A 16,414-nucleotide genomic window follows, 5' to 3' on the forward strand; every position below is an offset into this window, starting at 1 on the left:
AATGCAGCTGCATCTGATGTTTCCCCATTTTTTCACTCGGAAGCCGACTTCCAATCATGTTATTTCAACATTTCAGCGTGAAGTGCCGTCATACTTGACATGCACTTGGATACTCTAAGGGCTGGTTTTATAATGTCTGGTTAAACTGGAGTTTAAGCGAAGCGTCGGTTGAGTCCGAAAATTCTGTTTATAATCGATGTTTAAGTCAAATCTGAGCGTTAAAGTGGTAGTCAAGCTAAACCATGTATTTCCCTTGGGTAAAAGGTTAACATTAAGTTTAAATTATTGAAAATGGCGGATGTTTTGAAATGCTGAAGTACCCTATGATATTATAGAGAAGAAATAATCGACCAAGCGCAGCATCCTCTGTTTTTATCCGTATCTACGATATCAGCAATCAATTTCCAGTATTTTTAACACCATAATAACAATTTAATAAGTGAAATATTTCCATAAGACCAGTGATAAATCCGGAGTGGATCACTGTTTTCATGCTATTCGACGTATTCTTCGGTAATACGCTACGAGATCCTTACAAACCTCTCAAGTTATATAATAATCACAATCCAATAAATAATTGTCAATTTTGTGAACTGCAGTCGGAAATCATGTGCTCAACCCCTATTTGTGCCGGAGGAGGCGTTTTTTATGATCTGTGCCAGCCAACGTGAGTTGGTGAAAAATACTAGAATTAGAATTACATATCGGAGGAAAGGAAAGAGGTGAAGCAGGAATGTAGGTAGAGAAATCTATTATTGCCTGGTTTTACTGACTTCATCAACGAATTCAAAATGTGACGGTGTTTACAAAGAGTTTGAATTGGAAGAACATCCAAGTTTCTTATTTGGCAATCAAAAGAGAGAAAAAGATCGTACCTACTAATTGCATTCTGATTTACCAGCATGTGAAGTCACTATGGAATTCTCCATTAATTGTGACGATATATGTTATGAGGTGAAAGGGGGTAAGCTGTTGAAATATTTTCGTATTTCCTTTTCCAAAGGATATGGTTGTCAAAGTACTGCAATAAAAATTCTAGGTAAGTCCATTAACAATATCTGGTGTACGGCTTGGTATTTCTTGGAGATAAATATGTAGGAATGAGTGAGGCATGTGAAAGATTGCGTGAAAAAGAAAGGATTTACGTTTCGTACGTAGTATATACAAGATGCTGTTTGAGTTATCTTTGGAATAAAATTCGGAGAATCAAGCAAGATGGAAAGGAATTGATTCATAATGAAACACTGAGTTGCAATTTTCCACAAAAATAAAATTTAATTCGACTCGAGTTTCGATGCCACTACATCATTTTCAAGGTACAACTGAGAGAGGAGAAATGGGGTGAAAATTCCTCAAGGAAGTGGCTGGAATGGGTAGAAGTGCAAGGCGTGGGGGGAGGGGAGAGTGGAAAAACCAGAGGAGGTAAAAAGGTTGGAATTAAAGGTTTTTTCCAGGGTTAACAAAATTTGAACATAGAAATGAAAGCATTTGAATACACTTGGCGGTCTTCTTATCCTCGGGTGTTGTTTCCGAGGGCCATCGGTGAATGGTGTGGAAGAGGGGGGGGAAAGACGTCGTCTGTGCCCGTAGGCTGCCGTGCGGATTAGTAGGGTCCTCGAGGACGCGTTCTTCTGAGGGTGTGTAGTAGGGCGGATCGGAAAAATCGATTTTTTTTTTCAAATCCATCTGGCCCAATGAAAAAAGTTGTGGGTCCGATCAAAAATAAGGCTTGAAAAATTTGAGACCTTTAGGTGAACCCCTGACCCTCGCTCAAATGCACTTTAGGGGGGGAAGGTCGAAATTCGAAAAATATAATATTTTATGGCCATTCCCTATAGATTTTGCCGAGTTGATGCTCTTTTACGGCAAAATTTTCGTGCATTTTGACGTATCTGCCACCGTTTTGCCACAAAATGCCTAATTTGAGTCCGCTTCCGCGAAGAAAATATTCCAACGCCCATGCAGCGTGGCGGATACAAGATCAGCTGGCCGATCCCTTCCCCTCCCCGCTCGCTTCTCCCCCTCCCACGCCTTGAATACTGCAAAATTCATCCCGCGTGTGCTTCTAGGAGGGCGTTCATCTTGGATAATATAAATCTGAAGTTGGTAGAAAGTAAAAAAGGATGCATCGTGAGACTTGTCCCTTATTTGGCGCCTCGTCGGCGATAAAGAAAATCGATGTGACCAGCATTTAGAGAAGTGATGAAATATTTTTAGATCCGAGAACGCAGGAAAGGAGCCTACGGTCTATGAAGAGTCCTCTCGAGTGGCTATAAAGGTGTGCGAACTTTGGATATGCACTTCTATTCCGGTATTGTCCGACACCTGTGACTAAAAGGGCATCAACTCGGCAAAACCTATAGGGAATGACCATTAAATATTATATTTTTCGAATTTCGACCTTCCCTGAATTTGAAAAAAATCAATTTTTCCGATCCGCCCTAGTATTTCGGTGGGGAGCGGGGGGTCGGCGGTTAGGATTCACTGTATGGTTCTTGTGGGATCTCATTCACGTGGAATGGGCGACAGGAGGGGGAGAAGGGATTGTAACACTTCTGGGAAACGCACTATTGGAACACAATGGAAAGCAAGAGCCATTTTGAAAGGTAGAGGTTGTCGTTGAAAAGGGAAACCTGGGAATTTTTACGTTGGTGGATCTCTAATTGTTCCAAGGCGTCTAATTTCCTCCTTTTGGTATGTTTATCGAGAACTACGGTTGTGAAGTTTGGATTGTGGCCGCTCTCAATGATGTGTTTGGCCACCTTCGAAGTTGGGTTACTATGGGCGACGCACTTCCTATGTTCATTGAATCTCGTGTTGAAATCTCTTCCTGTCTGACCTATATATTGCGCATGGCACTCGCAACGCTTAATCTCGTATACACCACTCAGTTTTTCACTTTCGAATAGGTCTTTGTGTTTACACAAGAGTTGGGATAATGATGTGGGGGTGTAAAAGGAAACTCTGAATTTTTCCTTAGGGATTTGGTTGGCAATCTTGTAGGAGAGATCTTTGATGAAGGGAATTTTGCACCATTTACGGGGTCACTTGTCTGCTGTGGGGAGAGAGAGGTGTTGAGGTTCACTGCTTGTTGTCCTCTTTTCTTTGCAAGCAAAGAGTCGATGAGTTCCACAGTGTATCCATTGTTAATTGCTATTGACTGGACGGTCAGGAGTTCTTGATGGTAGTGATTATTATTCAAAGGAATGTTGATTAATCTATGGATTAGGGAATGAAAACCAGCTAGTTTGTGTGAAATAGGGTGACATGAATCCGCTGGGATGACCTGATCTGTGAAAGTAGGTTTTCTGTATATTGAAAAGACATGGTTTTGTTTTTGAATTTCCACAGACAAATCTAAGAAATTTAATTTTTTGTCAACTTCCAATTCCATTGTAAACTTTATAGAGTTATGTAGTGAGTTAATGAGCTGGAGAAAACTATCTAGCTGTCTGTTGGTGCCGGTCCAGCAGTACAAAATGTCATCGACGTATCTGAACCAGTAGAAAATGTTTTGGCAATACTGTGGGTGTCACTTGAATAGTTTTTCTTCTAGGTGGTCCATGAAAATCTCGGCTAGTATGGGCGAAAGTGGTGATCCCATGGTTAGACCTTAAAAAAAATCTTTTGTTTTGCATTGGCCTAGTGCCCAGTAGATGGCAGCACCTGCGTAAGGATGTCCCAATTCATGCTCCCTTGTGGTTGGCTGCCCAGAATCTGGCCGGCTAAATACATCTACATCTACATAATACCCTGCGAGCCACCTCTAGGGTGTTTGGCAGGGGGTGATCAATCACCAGCATGCAGCATGCATTTGGACTCCCACATGCACACCACACCGTCCAAAAAACGTCCCGTATGATAACAAACTATACTACTACATGCTGTTAGAAATAGAATACAGAATAGAAATTCAGAAACGTGCATTAAGTTTTACATAGGTAGGTAGGCTACACTACAAGTCATGCAATCTATTTACGAGTTCTATTGCTGCCGTTATAATCTCTTATCGATCGTGGAAAAAATGACATTCGGAATCTGTCTGTTCTGCAATCTATCTCTCTTATTTTATTTATATGATCCTATCTTCCGTAGTACGTTGGCGTCCGCAAGATATGGTTAACTTCGTCAGAAAAGACACTGCTCTTGAATTTATCTAAAAGGTTTAGTCTATTTTTCAATCTACGGTCCGACAGAGATTCCCATCCGAGTTTATCTAAGAGGTCAGTTACACTAACAAGACTATCGTAACGACCTTTCACATACCTGGCAGCTCTTCTTTGAACGCGTTCTAACTCTGTTATTAAGCCTTTTTCATGAGGGTCCCAAACACTGGCAGCGTATTCCAAATGTGGTCTAACGAGGGAAAAGTAGCTAATTTCTCTCACTTTGTCGTCGCACTTTCCTAATATTCTTTTAACGAAACCCATTTGACGATTAGCTTGACCGGTTATTTCTCGAATATGTTTATTCCACGATAGATCATTATTGAGTCTAACCCCTAGATATTTCACGGATTCAACTGCCTTTAACTGGGTGCCCCGAATGATATAGTTACGCTGTAGGGAGTTGTTCTTCTTCCAGAAATTCATTACGACGATTTTTTTCAAATTTAGTTCTAACTGCCAAGCATCGCACCAAGCTTGGATAGCAGCAAGGTCATTCGTTAGTTCATCTATATCTTTGCTGGAACGGGATCTCTGTAAACTACAGCGTCGTCTACAAATAATCGTAACTTACTCTGCACTACTTTGCCAATGTCGTTTATATAAAGAAGGAATAGGAGTGGGCCAATGACACTACCTTGAGGAACGCCAGAAGTGACTCTAACCTCATTGGAGACTGCACCGTCTAATACTACTCTTTGGACGCGGTCGCTAAAAATTCTCTAATCCAGGAAATGACATCTTCGTCTAGACCATAAGATTTCAGTTTTATTATTAACTTTCCATGGGGTACTTTACCAAATGCCTTTTTGAAATCAAGAAAAATTGCGTCTACTGGAATGTTGTCTTCCCCGGAGACTAAAATATCGTGGGCGAAAAGCGCTAACTGAGTTTCGCACGATCTACTTTTCCTGAATCCATGTTGAGTTCCCATTAATAAGTGTTGCGCGTCTAGGTGTTTCATTACCGAGCTGACTACGATGTGTTCAAGGACTTTGCAAGAGATGGACGTTAAAGATATTGGACTGTAATTAGATGGCTGTTTCTTATCTCCACTTTTAAATATTGGCGTTACATTAGCGATTTTCCAGTCATTAGGTACTTTGTGTTGCTTGATGGATTTACTGAATATTATTTATTGCAACTAATGGGCAATTTCTGAGGCTAGTTCCTTATATACGCGAGAAGGGATTTCGTCTGGACCAGGTGATTAATTTGGAGTAAGCGATTTCAATATATTTTCTATTCCGAGCATACTAATGTCAATAACTGGCATCTTATGTATACAGGGATTGTCATCGGTCTCGGGTGAGTTTCCGGAAGGCTCCGTGAACACGCTCTTTAAGTAGGAATTTAATAAATTGACTTTATCGTAACTGCTTGTCAACACATCTCCATTTTCGTTTCTCAGCGAACATACGGTAGATCGTTTACCTTGAACTTCTCTATCATATGACCAAAATGCTTTTGGGTTATCCTGTAACTGCTCTACTAGTGTTTTTCTTTTAAAATACGTGAAAGCATTCCTGAACGCTTCCTTCGTGGCGGCTTTAGTCATCCTATATTTTTTAATTATTAGCTCGCGTTCATTAGCGGATAAATCCGTGCTGACTTTTAAATACACGATGCCTAATGGCTAACGAGTTGGGACACGGCTTAAATAAATCTTTGACCTTACTTCACACTCCATTTGTCAATTTCGACTTTCGTTTGTTTCACTATTCGCGATCAATTTTTAGCATGAGAACACAGTAGCTGCGCTTTCCTCTCGTCAAAGTTCCCATCAGCCAACCGGCGGTAGAATTTGCTTTATAAAACTCAACCTCTCGTTTAACTCCACGTTTCCGTTATCTCCACGTTAGTTAACGTGAGGTTTAACCAGGCATTATAAAACCGGCCCTAAATGTTAACTATTTGACTGTAACCAGAATATACTTACTCAAGGAAACATTAATACATTCCACTACTCATAGATGCACAACTCCTATTAGCAAAGAAACCCCTGTGACAGGGTTGCTGGTGTAAGTGCAAAAAGACTCATAAAATATTTTTGGATAGAACCATTGAAATCCTGGGAGGACGAGCTGGGTTGAAGGGGAATGTCTTCTGGAGTTTCATCATCCATATTTTCAGTGAGCTGTCACTCAACTGTATAAAAGCCATTGGTAACTAGAGGCTCCCCAGAAGCATATTGTTAGTGAACTCTGCTATTACTTCTCCCAAAAATGGAATAGGGTGATGGACTAAAATTTATGTCATAAAATGATTGTGTTTTTGTGTTAGCTGATGGTAAGGAGAGTATTAAAAACTCCAAATGTACCACAAAAAATAAGGCATTTGGTCATTCTGATTAAATAAAAATTGAAAATCTGCGGAAAGCTTTAATTCGCTGACTTTCAGTTGCTAGTTTCAAAGAAGATAACACTTTTCCATCATTTTGCCGTCATATTTCGTTGTGAGGGAATTTAACCTCTTCACAGGGATGTAATATTTTGAATAAGTTCAACAGATTTTGGCGTTATATGGTGGAAGTACGAACTATTTAAGTAAAAGATAATAGCACTTTTCCACAGTATTTTATTGCATACGATGCGTTTCGTTCTGTTACACCAGAGGATTGCTCAGTGAGCCCATATACGTCAAATGCATAAAAATATTGTGGAAATATGCTACCAGCTTTTATTATATTGTGTAATACTTAAGTTGCCTTCATTATTTATTTTATTTAATCTTCCCTGTGCATTGCTGAATTTTGGGAATTCCATTGCTTACTTTCAGCCTACCTTCAATGAGAATGGAGAGTTCATTGAAAATTTGGCAATGGCCGTTAAGTCTACAGCAGAAGCATCAGGTGAGTTCTCTATAGGATTAGCTAATAATTCTTACGATGGAGGGTTTTTTTGTAACTGCACATGCCTCCCCGTAGATCTGCCTATGATGAGAAGTTTCGAATCCACACGAAGTTTTATTTTCGACTAATGTTTCAAGCTTATAGTTTTATTAACCTTGCCACACCTCGCATGCAGAAATCGTCTTTGGATTTAAAATATTATTGTTTCCAAACCCAACCCTATTTGAGGATATAAATTATGTTTGAAATTATTTGGTTAATATTGCAGTGAAACGTGGATAAATCGAACATCAAAGGACCAGTTAAAAAATTTGTATTATCCAAAAATCCGATTACAAGAGGTCCTTCATAAAAAAGCACAAAAAATAAAATTCTTCTTTCCAATGAAAACTCTTTATTAAATTGACACTATTGAAGTGTAAATGCCTTGACTAATGCTTATGAACAATCTAAAAGTAACCTTAAAATAGAAATATTTATTTCAACAAAGTACGAAGTAAAGCATTGTTTCAGTTTTATTCTAACCTTAAAATACCGTAAGGCAACATCTGAATGGCTGCGCACTGTCAACTTATAATCATGTATGTTTATAAACAAGACAGAAACATGTATGTCTATAGACAAGGTGTCATAGTATGAAGTCCACTATACATGGTGAATGACCATGCTGATCATTCACAGGATCATGCGAGCAAAATAGAACATGTTCTAATTTTCACTGAATGGTCATGCTCATGAAGGTTCATTCGCGAATCGTTACGTCATACATGGTTAATGATCATGCTGAATGATCACGCGATCATTCAGCATGATCAGCATCATCAATGAAATCATTAGCCGTGTGTAGCGGCCTCAATACACTGCAATAAAATCACAATAACCAAAGATATAATAAACATTGAATACGTGTACTTTATTGACTAACAATATTGAAACATGAACATAAAGCTCCTGGGATGGCAACCATTTAACAAAGCCATCTGTTTTTTTTAAAGGATGATTCTTCGCCTGTTTCCTCGAATTAAGTCTGCTGTTATAAAACGTTCCAACATATTCAATGAGTTGAAGTATGAATCACTTACATTAAATCGGCTTTCAAGAAAACGAGCTCTTGTACGTGCTTCATGGCATCAGCTGCACTTGGCTCCTTCGTGTTTTCTGAGTTCTTTCTTAACGTCTTTTTCCACTTCTTTAACCAAAGCAACTTTTTCAGCCAGAGTCTTAAGTTTCATGGGCACGGGTTTTTGTCGACGAGGTTGATGCCATGATCGCTACACTCACTTATTGATAGATTCGCAATTATTTTGTGTCACAGATTATAATTTATACCTTAATTTGACACACCAAAATTCAAAATATCCAAAATAAAATTTGAATTATTCACCATTTTATAGCACTGTTTGAATAAATATTGCCAGTGACCAAGAAAAATATTTAAATTAAAGTATATTTCGAATTAAAGAAGTTCAAATTATCCAGGTTCCTCTGTGTATCTAATGGCTGTTATGGGTTATTTTTTCATTTGTATATTCTTGTGACTTTCCCTTTTACCACGGATTTGTCCTTATTCTTGGAGAAAACAGATATTTTGTAGATAAGCTTATCCTTCACACTCCGTGTCCCTTTTTACATGAAATGTTTGGGGAGGATTTTTGTCTCAGTACAATATCGTCATAAATGGCCGAATACTAACACTGACATCCTCCATTACCATTAACACCGTAAGTGGCTTTGTGTTAACTTACATATTGTTTTTATGGTGGTATTTGTGAGTAAAAATCGTAGATTTTTTGTCCTAGCAGCAATAATCAAAGTGATAATGCCTCCTTAAATTGTTGTGTCCTTGAGTTTGATGTTGGGCATGCAAGTATGTAAATGCAAATTATGATGTTTTTCATATATAGCAAAGTATCCTTAATTGTTGTGGATATAAAAAAGGAATCGTTGACAGTGTGGTGATGGTGTAAGGAATATAGCATACTAGTGATTGCTTACGGCAATGGGGAACTTGCATGGGTCGAAGATTGCTCTAAAAACTATTTTGAATAAGTAAAATGGATACATTAGCTCTCAAAAATACCCTAAGTTTCTCGATTCAACATCGACAGAAATAAAAAAATTGCATTTAAAATCGAGAAAAATTTCTCTGAGCCGACCACTGCGCGAAGACACCCGAGCATTGCCGAGACCAGGCGTGACGTCATAGGTGCGTAAACAACCGTAGGGAGTTGGGAAATACGCTGAGCGCATGCTGTAAAGTTTGAGGGAGTATTTAGCCGCTAATTGTCACTTTATTTTGTTCTGTTATTCTTGGGCAAGTTTTCCTATTGCTTTTGTGCCACGATTTTTACTTGGGATATTAATAACACTGGTCAACAGTGATTTTGTTGCCCATTAATTTTCAGTGAATTTAGAATAACTTTATGGCCCTGAATTCGAATATGTCATTTGTTTTGCTAAATTGGCTCTTTTTATTGTTATAACCTACAACTCGCACGCTCCGCGCGCTCGTTAAGGGGCTCCGCCCCTTAAAAACCCCGGTTCCGGCTTCGCCGTCTACATTTGTGGTCGCTCGAAGACTTTTGAAGTTCGAATAATCTCACCTCAGCTAGGGGCCGGCTTCGCCGGCCAGGGGGTAGGGAGGCGCCCCACTCATTCCTCGAAACGGCTTCGCCGTTCCTCGCTGGAGGGCGGCTTCGCCGCCCAGGGGTTGAGTGTGAGTTGAGATGGGTGGAGTCTACAGCGGCTGCGCCGCTTGAACGTCAGGGCGGCTTCGCCGCCCAAGGTTACTGAAGCTCCCCCTCGCCTACGCCAGTCACTTCTCGGAACGGCTTCGCCGTTCATCGTTGTGGGGCGGCTTCGCCGCCTTGGGGTCGATGAGCCCCCCCGCGGCTGCTCCGCTTAGTTCTCATTAATGCTCTTCTCCACCGAGAGGGGTGCCCAGGGGGATTCGGGGGTTTTAATGTGTTATGCATGCGGTCACTAATCGTCCACAGTGATCACGTAGCGATGATTGTAAAGGGTAGTGCAACGCGGAGTAATAGTGGCGACAAGTACCCATAAAAGAAGACTTAATGGCAAGTTTTTCATTTTTTGCGGGGGTTCCAACGGAATACCGGGGGGCTTTATACTTGTGTTAAACCAGTGGTCACAAATCGTTCTCATAAATTCCGTGCCGATAAGTCCTAGGGGTCCGGAACAGTGGTCTGACGATTCTTTTACCTGGAGAGGCGATTTATTAGAAATGTTTTGTGAGGTTTCACGGGGTTTTCGGGGGTTTTAATAAGTGGTAGGGGCACCGGTTAAATTGTGACGAAAACTACTCGGAAAGGCGACTTTAAAATTCATTTATTTTTTTTCAGCGATGTTCCAGGAGGTGATCGGGGGTTTCTGGTATTTTTTCCCGTATGGTTTACGGTTGCTCGCCCTCACCAAATATTCCGGATCTAGACCTCAGAGGGGACGGGTAGTGTGGCGTAATGTTTGCGAGAAGTACCCAAATAGGAGACTAAATGACACATTTTACATTTGGGAGGGTTTTAAGGGGGATACCGGGGGTTTAAATGTGCGTACTCTTGGCGTTCACCATCCATTTACATAAATTCCGTGGGGATGAGTCGTTGGGGGCGGTGGAATAGTCACGAAAAATACCCAAAAAGTAGACTTATATGCAACATTTTATTTTTTGTGGGGGTGTATGAGGGTTTACCGGGGGTTTATAGGTTTTTACTGCCAGCGGTCATCTATCGTCCACATCAATCCCGTAGCGATGACTGTTAAAGCTTGGAAAAAGGGCGGAATTGTGACGAAAAGTACCCGAAAAGGCTACTTTTGTGCAAATTTTAATTTTTTAGGGGGTTTCGGGGGGTTTAAAGATGACAATACTATATGGTCACATTCATTTACTGTCATATCTAACAGAAGTGTGCCCTATGACATCTATATTTCGAGAGTAAAACAATAAAAAGCAAACCAGTCCCCGAAAAAAGTGAGTATAACCCGCCATTTTTATTTTTTCGCGGTTAAATACATTAAATCATTTATTAAACGTTCATGTTTTCTGAAAGACAATAAATAAGTGTATGTAACTACAAAGTTTGAAAGAAATCGGTCAGGTTAAAATTGACATAATCTTGTGTTAATCTTTCGGAAATCGTAATTTTCGGTGATTTTCGGAATATTTTAATTTTTTTCTGAGTAACCAAGGACGACGAAAGAAAATTGTTACCTAAATTTCGTAGACGATGTTATAAGCATATATATTAATCATTTTCGTTATCCTATACCTTAAATTAAGTCGAAGGGAGCGGAAGTTATGAAATTTTAATAGAAAAACGAATTTTTGGACGCCATTTTGGCTGCAATTTTCTTAAAAAGAAATTAACAGCATTACGTAATTACGTGCCCACATTTATCAGCTTTCAGGAAATGCATTAGCGATCCGTGTGGCACACACCATTCGCGCGCAGTAAAATAAAAACCGAAAGACTGTCCCCGAAAAAAGCCCGATTTCGGCCATTTTGTCGTCCTAGCGACGACACGTGGCGGAAACTTCCGGTTTTCGGATTTTTCCTCCGGATCATTTCGGGTTCCCCGCAAGCGTGCCAAATTTCAGCTCTCCAGCACTTCTAGAAGTGGTCGGGAATTTGTATCCATGAGTGAGTCAGTCACCACGCCGGCTGTATATAGATAGGATATGTAGATAAAAAAACTTCAAAATATTAATTGAGATACATTGTGCACACAAGCAAATGAAAATGAGAAAACATATGAAAATAATCACAAAAATGTTGATCCATTGTTCATATTGCATGTAATAGAAAACGAATGAAAAAAACAGTCTTTGAAAAATATAGTAATTAGCATCTCGAAAAACTCTGCCTGTGTGTTTTTGTTTTTCTGTTTCTTTTCTGTCGTGTTGAACATCAGGACAGTCACGCTGAAGATTCCAACAGTAGTCTGCTATCATGTGCTGGTCCCATCTACCTTGATATCGTTCTTCCATCACCTGAAAATCTTGATGGAATCTTTCACCATGTTACTCGCTGTAGTCACCAAGATTGTTCGGAAATCTATCAAGATGGCTGTGGAGGTAGTGAATCTTAATGCTCATATTTGCCCCCAAGGTTTTGAAGTTTCTGAGCATGTTTTTCACCAGTTCCTCATAATTATGTGCTTTGTAGTTACCCAAGAAATTCTTGACAACAGATACAAAACTGCTCCACGCTGATGCTTCAATGCAATTCATAACTGTAATGAATTCCAAATCATGCATAAGTTTCCGAATTTGGGGACCATCAAATATACCAGCTTTTAATTTTTCATTACTGAGTCCAGGGAATGATTTGCATATATATTTGAAACAGTCACCATTTTTATCCAATGCTTTCACAAATTGTTTCATTAGACCAAGCTTGATATGAAGTGGTGGAAGAATGATTTTGTCCCTATCAACTAATGGTTCTTTTAGGATATTAGCTGTTTCTGCAGTAAATGTGTCTCTTGATTGCCATGAAACTTTCTCCCAGTGATCGTGCTTTGCTCTGCTGTCCCACATGCAGATAAAGCAGGGGAATTTTGTGCATCCACTTTGCTGTCCAAGCAAAAAGTAAACCATTTTCAAATCAACACAGATAGACCATTGGTGGTGGTTATAACGAAGTTTCTGGAGAATCATCTGGATATTTTCGTACTCCTCATGAAGTTTTGTTGAGTGGCCAATTGGAATGGATGCATAGCGGTTACCATTATGCAACAACACACATTTTAGGCTTCTGCTTGAGGAATCGATAAAAAGCCTCCAGTCTTGAGGTTGATATTTTGTTAGTCCCAGTTTCAATAGATAGATTAGTTTATGCGGTGGGGGATCAGCTCCCAAGGCACTTAGACCTATAGGTCCATTGTGCTAACCACCGATAATGGATCACCCATAGAGGCCAATGTCCTTAACGAAGGACAAAAGGTCCCCAATGGGAAGATCTCTTACTTCCTTGGGCTCTATAAAAGGTGAGCCCAGGTGTCTATATCGAGTCCTCATGATTGCGGGGCACTCGCATATTAGATGAGTTGTTGTTTCCTCTCCCATCTCACACCATCTACACCTATCTGAGTCTGTTATCCCCAGCAGGTGCATATGTCTCATTACGTGATAGTGACCCGTAACCCAGTTTCAATAGTATACCAGGAATGCCACTGCAGTAAACAAGTTCATCTTGTTGACTGAAGTATTGAAGTAGATCTGCTTCTCTTGTCCAGTAAGCTGTGATTTTAGTTCCTGGTTGCGGGCAATTCTTCTCATTAAGTCTAGATGCCAAGAGTTTAGAAGACTGTTTAGAAAGACCGAGATCTCTTATCAAATCGTTAAGCTCTTCCTGACTGAAGAGCTGATGTCTTGTGAAGCTTCCTTCGTATTCACATTCACTACTGCTAGTGTTCACGTGCTGCAAATCATCGTCATCTGAAGGGAGTAGTTTTGGCAGAGTGGTGAAGACTGGTACAGGAATTTTCATCGTTGTGTGGCACTGGTCGCCTTGCTGATTCTAAATCGGGATATTCCCACTTATACTTCTTGTAGCGATTGAAACCTTTTACATTGACCATGCAAAAATAGCAATCATTATGGTGGTTTTTTGGCTCTAGTCACGCCATTGGCACTCCAAAGTTTAAACCCCTTCGTTTTCCATTAGTCCACAGTCGTAAAGACTCCACACAGCGTTTGCAAACTTTATGAGGAGCCCAATTTTTATCTTGGTCTCCCAGTTTAACACCAAAATATGCAAGATAGGCCTGTTTCACAAAGTCAGTAATGTTCTTCCGTTGTTCTTGCGGAGTGTATTCTCCACAGATATAGCAGAACTCATCAGGAGATTTGAAACAACCTTTACGCGAAGAACTCATGTTAATCTATGAAAAGAATAAAATAAGAATATATTTGCAAAAATATGGTAAGGTGGAACTAATAAAATAATATTTATAACAATATTATCTATATGTTACATTTAACTAAGAATATAATGCAGTAACTAATCGCGACATACCTTTTTCTTGATACAGTGAACGAGAAACTTCCCTAGGAAAACTTTTATTGGCTATTACACAAACTGCGTTCTCTCACACGCTCTTCCCTCTCTCGACTGCCGTTGTTCGCTTTCGAAATTCGTATTTTCCAACGAAATGTCCAAAGGGTGGGTTACGTATAGAAATGAAAACACGAACTTGGGAATGGTTTGTGGACTGTATTACGATAGTGGTTCACATAACTGGATCGGTCACACTCGCTCGTCTGACGCCGCGCCGAAGACTGAGCGCTCCGTCCGTGTCTCTGAGCCGACGAAGCCCGTCAAACAAAGCCACATCATGTCACGACTGCCTCCACACCCCATCCCGATGGTCCCAATAGCCGTTCTGCGCACGACTCTGACCTTCACTGCAACAGGGTGACTCACTGATGCTCCTTGAAATTGTGAGACACATGAGGGTGTCTCAAATTACTACCACGTTCCATGATCTCACCTTCTCCTCTATATTTTGTAACATATAAAACATTACATTTGTACATACGGAGTTACAAAATATAAAATGAATAGGCATACAGAATTGAGGAATCACAACCGATTTACTGATAATTTAACGATTAAACGCTACACGCCAGAGGTAGCCTGTATCTAAGAAACTAGAGCCAATTGGGGAAATCCGTTTTCAGATTCAGATTCAGCATACCAAATATACCCAGTATTCGTTGAAATATCTCCGGCAACAACAAAAACTTTTTTTGTAGAGCTGAGTAATGCGACATCGGGATGATGAAGTGCAAGCGTTTCACTTCGTATGTTTTATTCATCAGAAAAAATGGATGATAACGTTGCCACTCGTTCGAATACTACATCTGAAATTCATCTACACCTACATAATACCCCGCAAGTCGCCTAAAAGGCGTGTGGCATGGGGTGTGAGGACACCAGCCCTTTTTTTTAGGACACCAAAAATTGTTGCCACAACCCTCATTGGCTTTGTTAAGACAAATTATTGCTATACGTCGGCGGCAAATCGAGATGTAAAAGAAACTGTTGATACTGGAGGATAACTATTGTAAGCTGTGCTGTTGACATTAGAGTAAGCTGTGCTGTTGAATTTGGCAACGCCGTATTAGCGGAGAATGTAGTCTTATCCATCCTACGGTACGAATTCACTGCAAAATAGTCTGCACACAATCCACATGTGAGATCGCGAATCGGTTCCGCTGCCAACACACACACACAAGCAACAACCTATTTCAATAATATAGGTATATCCATAAACAATATGCTAGCATACACCATAAAGATATAGTGAGAAATAGGCAAATACTCTTATCAAAAACTGGAAGTCACTGTCACATTCTTATATTCATAACGTGCAACTTACAATAACAGAGCTTGTTATTATTAGAACAGAACTATTTATTCAATGATTAAAAGTGTTAAACTAGCCCACACAGGTGACTTTTCTCTCTACTTTTCGTTGAAATAATGGAATGAGAAACTTCGCACGCAGTTTTTTTAATCGTGAAATGTGCTTGATCGTGAAATGTCATATCTACGGTGAACAACGGAGGGTAACACGCCACTGAAAATTTTACACTACTGTTAGTCATTCATCGATAGCGTAATAGTACTTTTTACAATGCAATCACGATGGAACACTGATAACTCTTGGCCGATATTTGTCTATCTAATCAAACTTTGTGCATTACAACCACTGGCACTGTGATTATTAGCAGTAGCTTAACGGGAGATGTCACGTTGAAAATAACACTATTTTGGCACAAAAGTGTTCTTTTATGTCTCCAATCAGCGAGCAAAAGTTGCATTGACGGGAATTCACCTCATAATACAAGCACAGACAGTCCGAAACGACGAATTCTCCGGTGCCTACTAATAAACGGATGAAGTTATTGTATATAAAAGCTAAGCGGACATTAGTAAACATCAAAATTATTCTAATTACATACTTTAATGAATGATATGCCGTCGACAACATCAACTTACAATTAACGTATCCCCCTTCCTACGATAGTGGCTCAGACTCCTACAACGATATTACTTAGATATTATAAAATTTTTGGTTGAACTGCTCCAGTTTTATATTTTATGTCCTAACTCAGATATTAATATTATAAATAATACAAAATATGAGGGCTTCCGAGCCTCTATCGTTGGATATTTATCTTTCAATTGAAAATAATCAACACGTCTAGCTTCGTGGGATGTTTAGGCACCTTTGACGTCATCGAGGCTTCGTCGGCAGTGGCTTGGGGGTGAGGGAGTTTTTCCCGCACTTTAAAATTCGTTATATTTATCATTGAATATCTCGCGAAGGAAAACTCGGATATACATGCAGTTTTCTTTGTTGTAATCAG

At 39.8% G+C, this 16,414-nt stretch overlaps 1 protein-coding gene across 2 annotated transcripts in view; it reads left to right on the forward strand.

Moving 5' to 3' along the window:
* LOC124172206 overlaps positions 1–16,414 on the forward strand; it is a 47,147-nt gene that overhangs the window by 27,222 nt on the left and 3,511 nt on the right. For both annotated transcript variants that reach the window (XM_046551628.1, XM_046551630.1), the window contains one exon: positions 6,945–7,017. In XM_046551628.1, the coding sequence (XP_046407584.1) occupies positions 6,945–7,017 (73 nt within the window). The remainder of the gene's footprint in view (positions 1–6,944; positions 7,018–16,414) is intronic.

Source organism: Ischnura elegans (assembly GCF_921293095.1).
Source record: "Ischnura elegans chromosome 13 unlocalized genomic scaffold, ioIscEleg1.1 SUPER_13_unloc_1, whole genome shotgun sequence".
Lineage (NCBI taxonomy): Eukaryota > Metazoa > Arthropoda > Insecta > Odonata > Coenagrionidae > Ischnura > Ischnura elegans.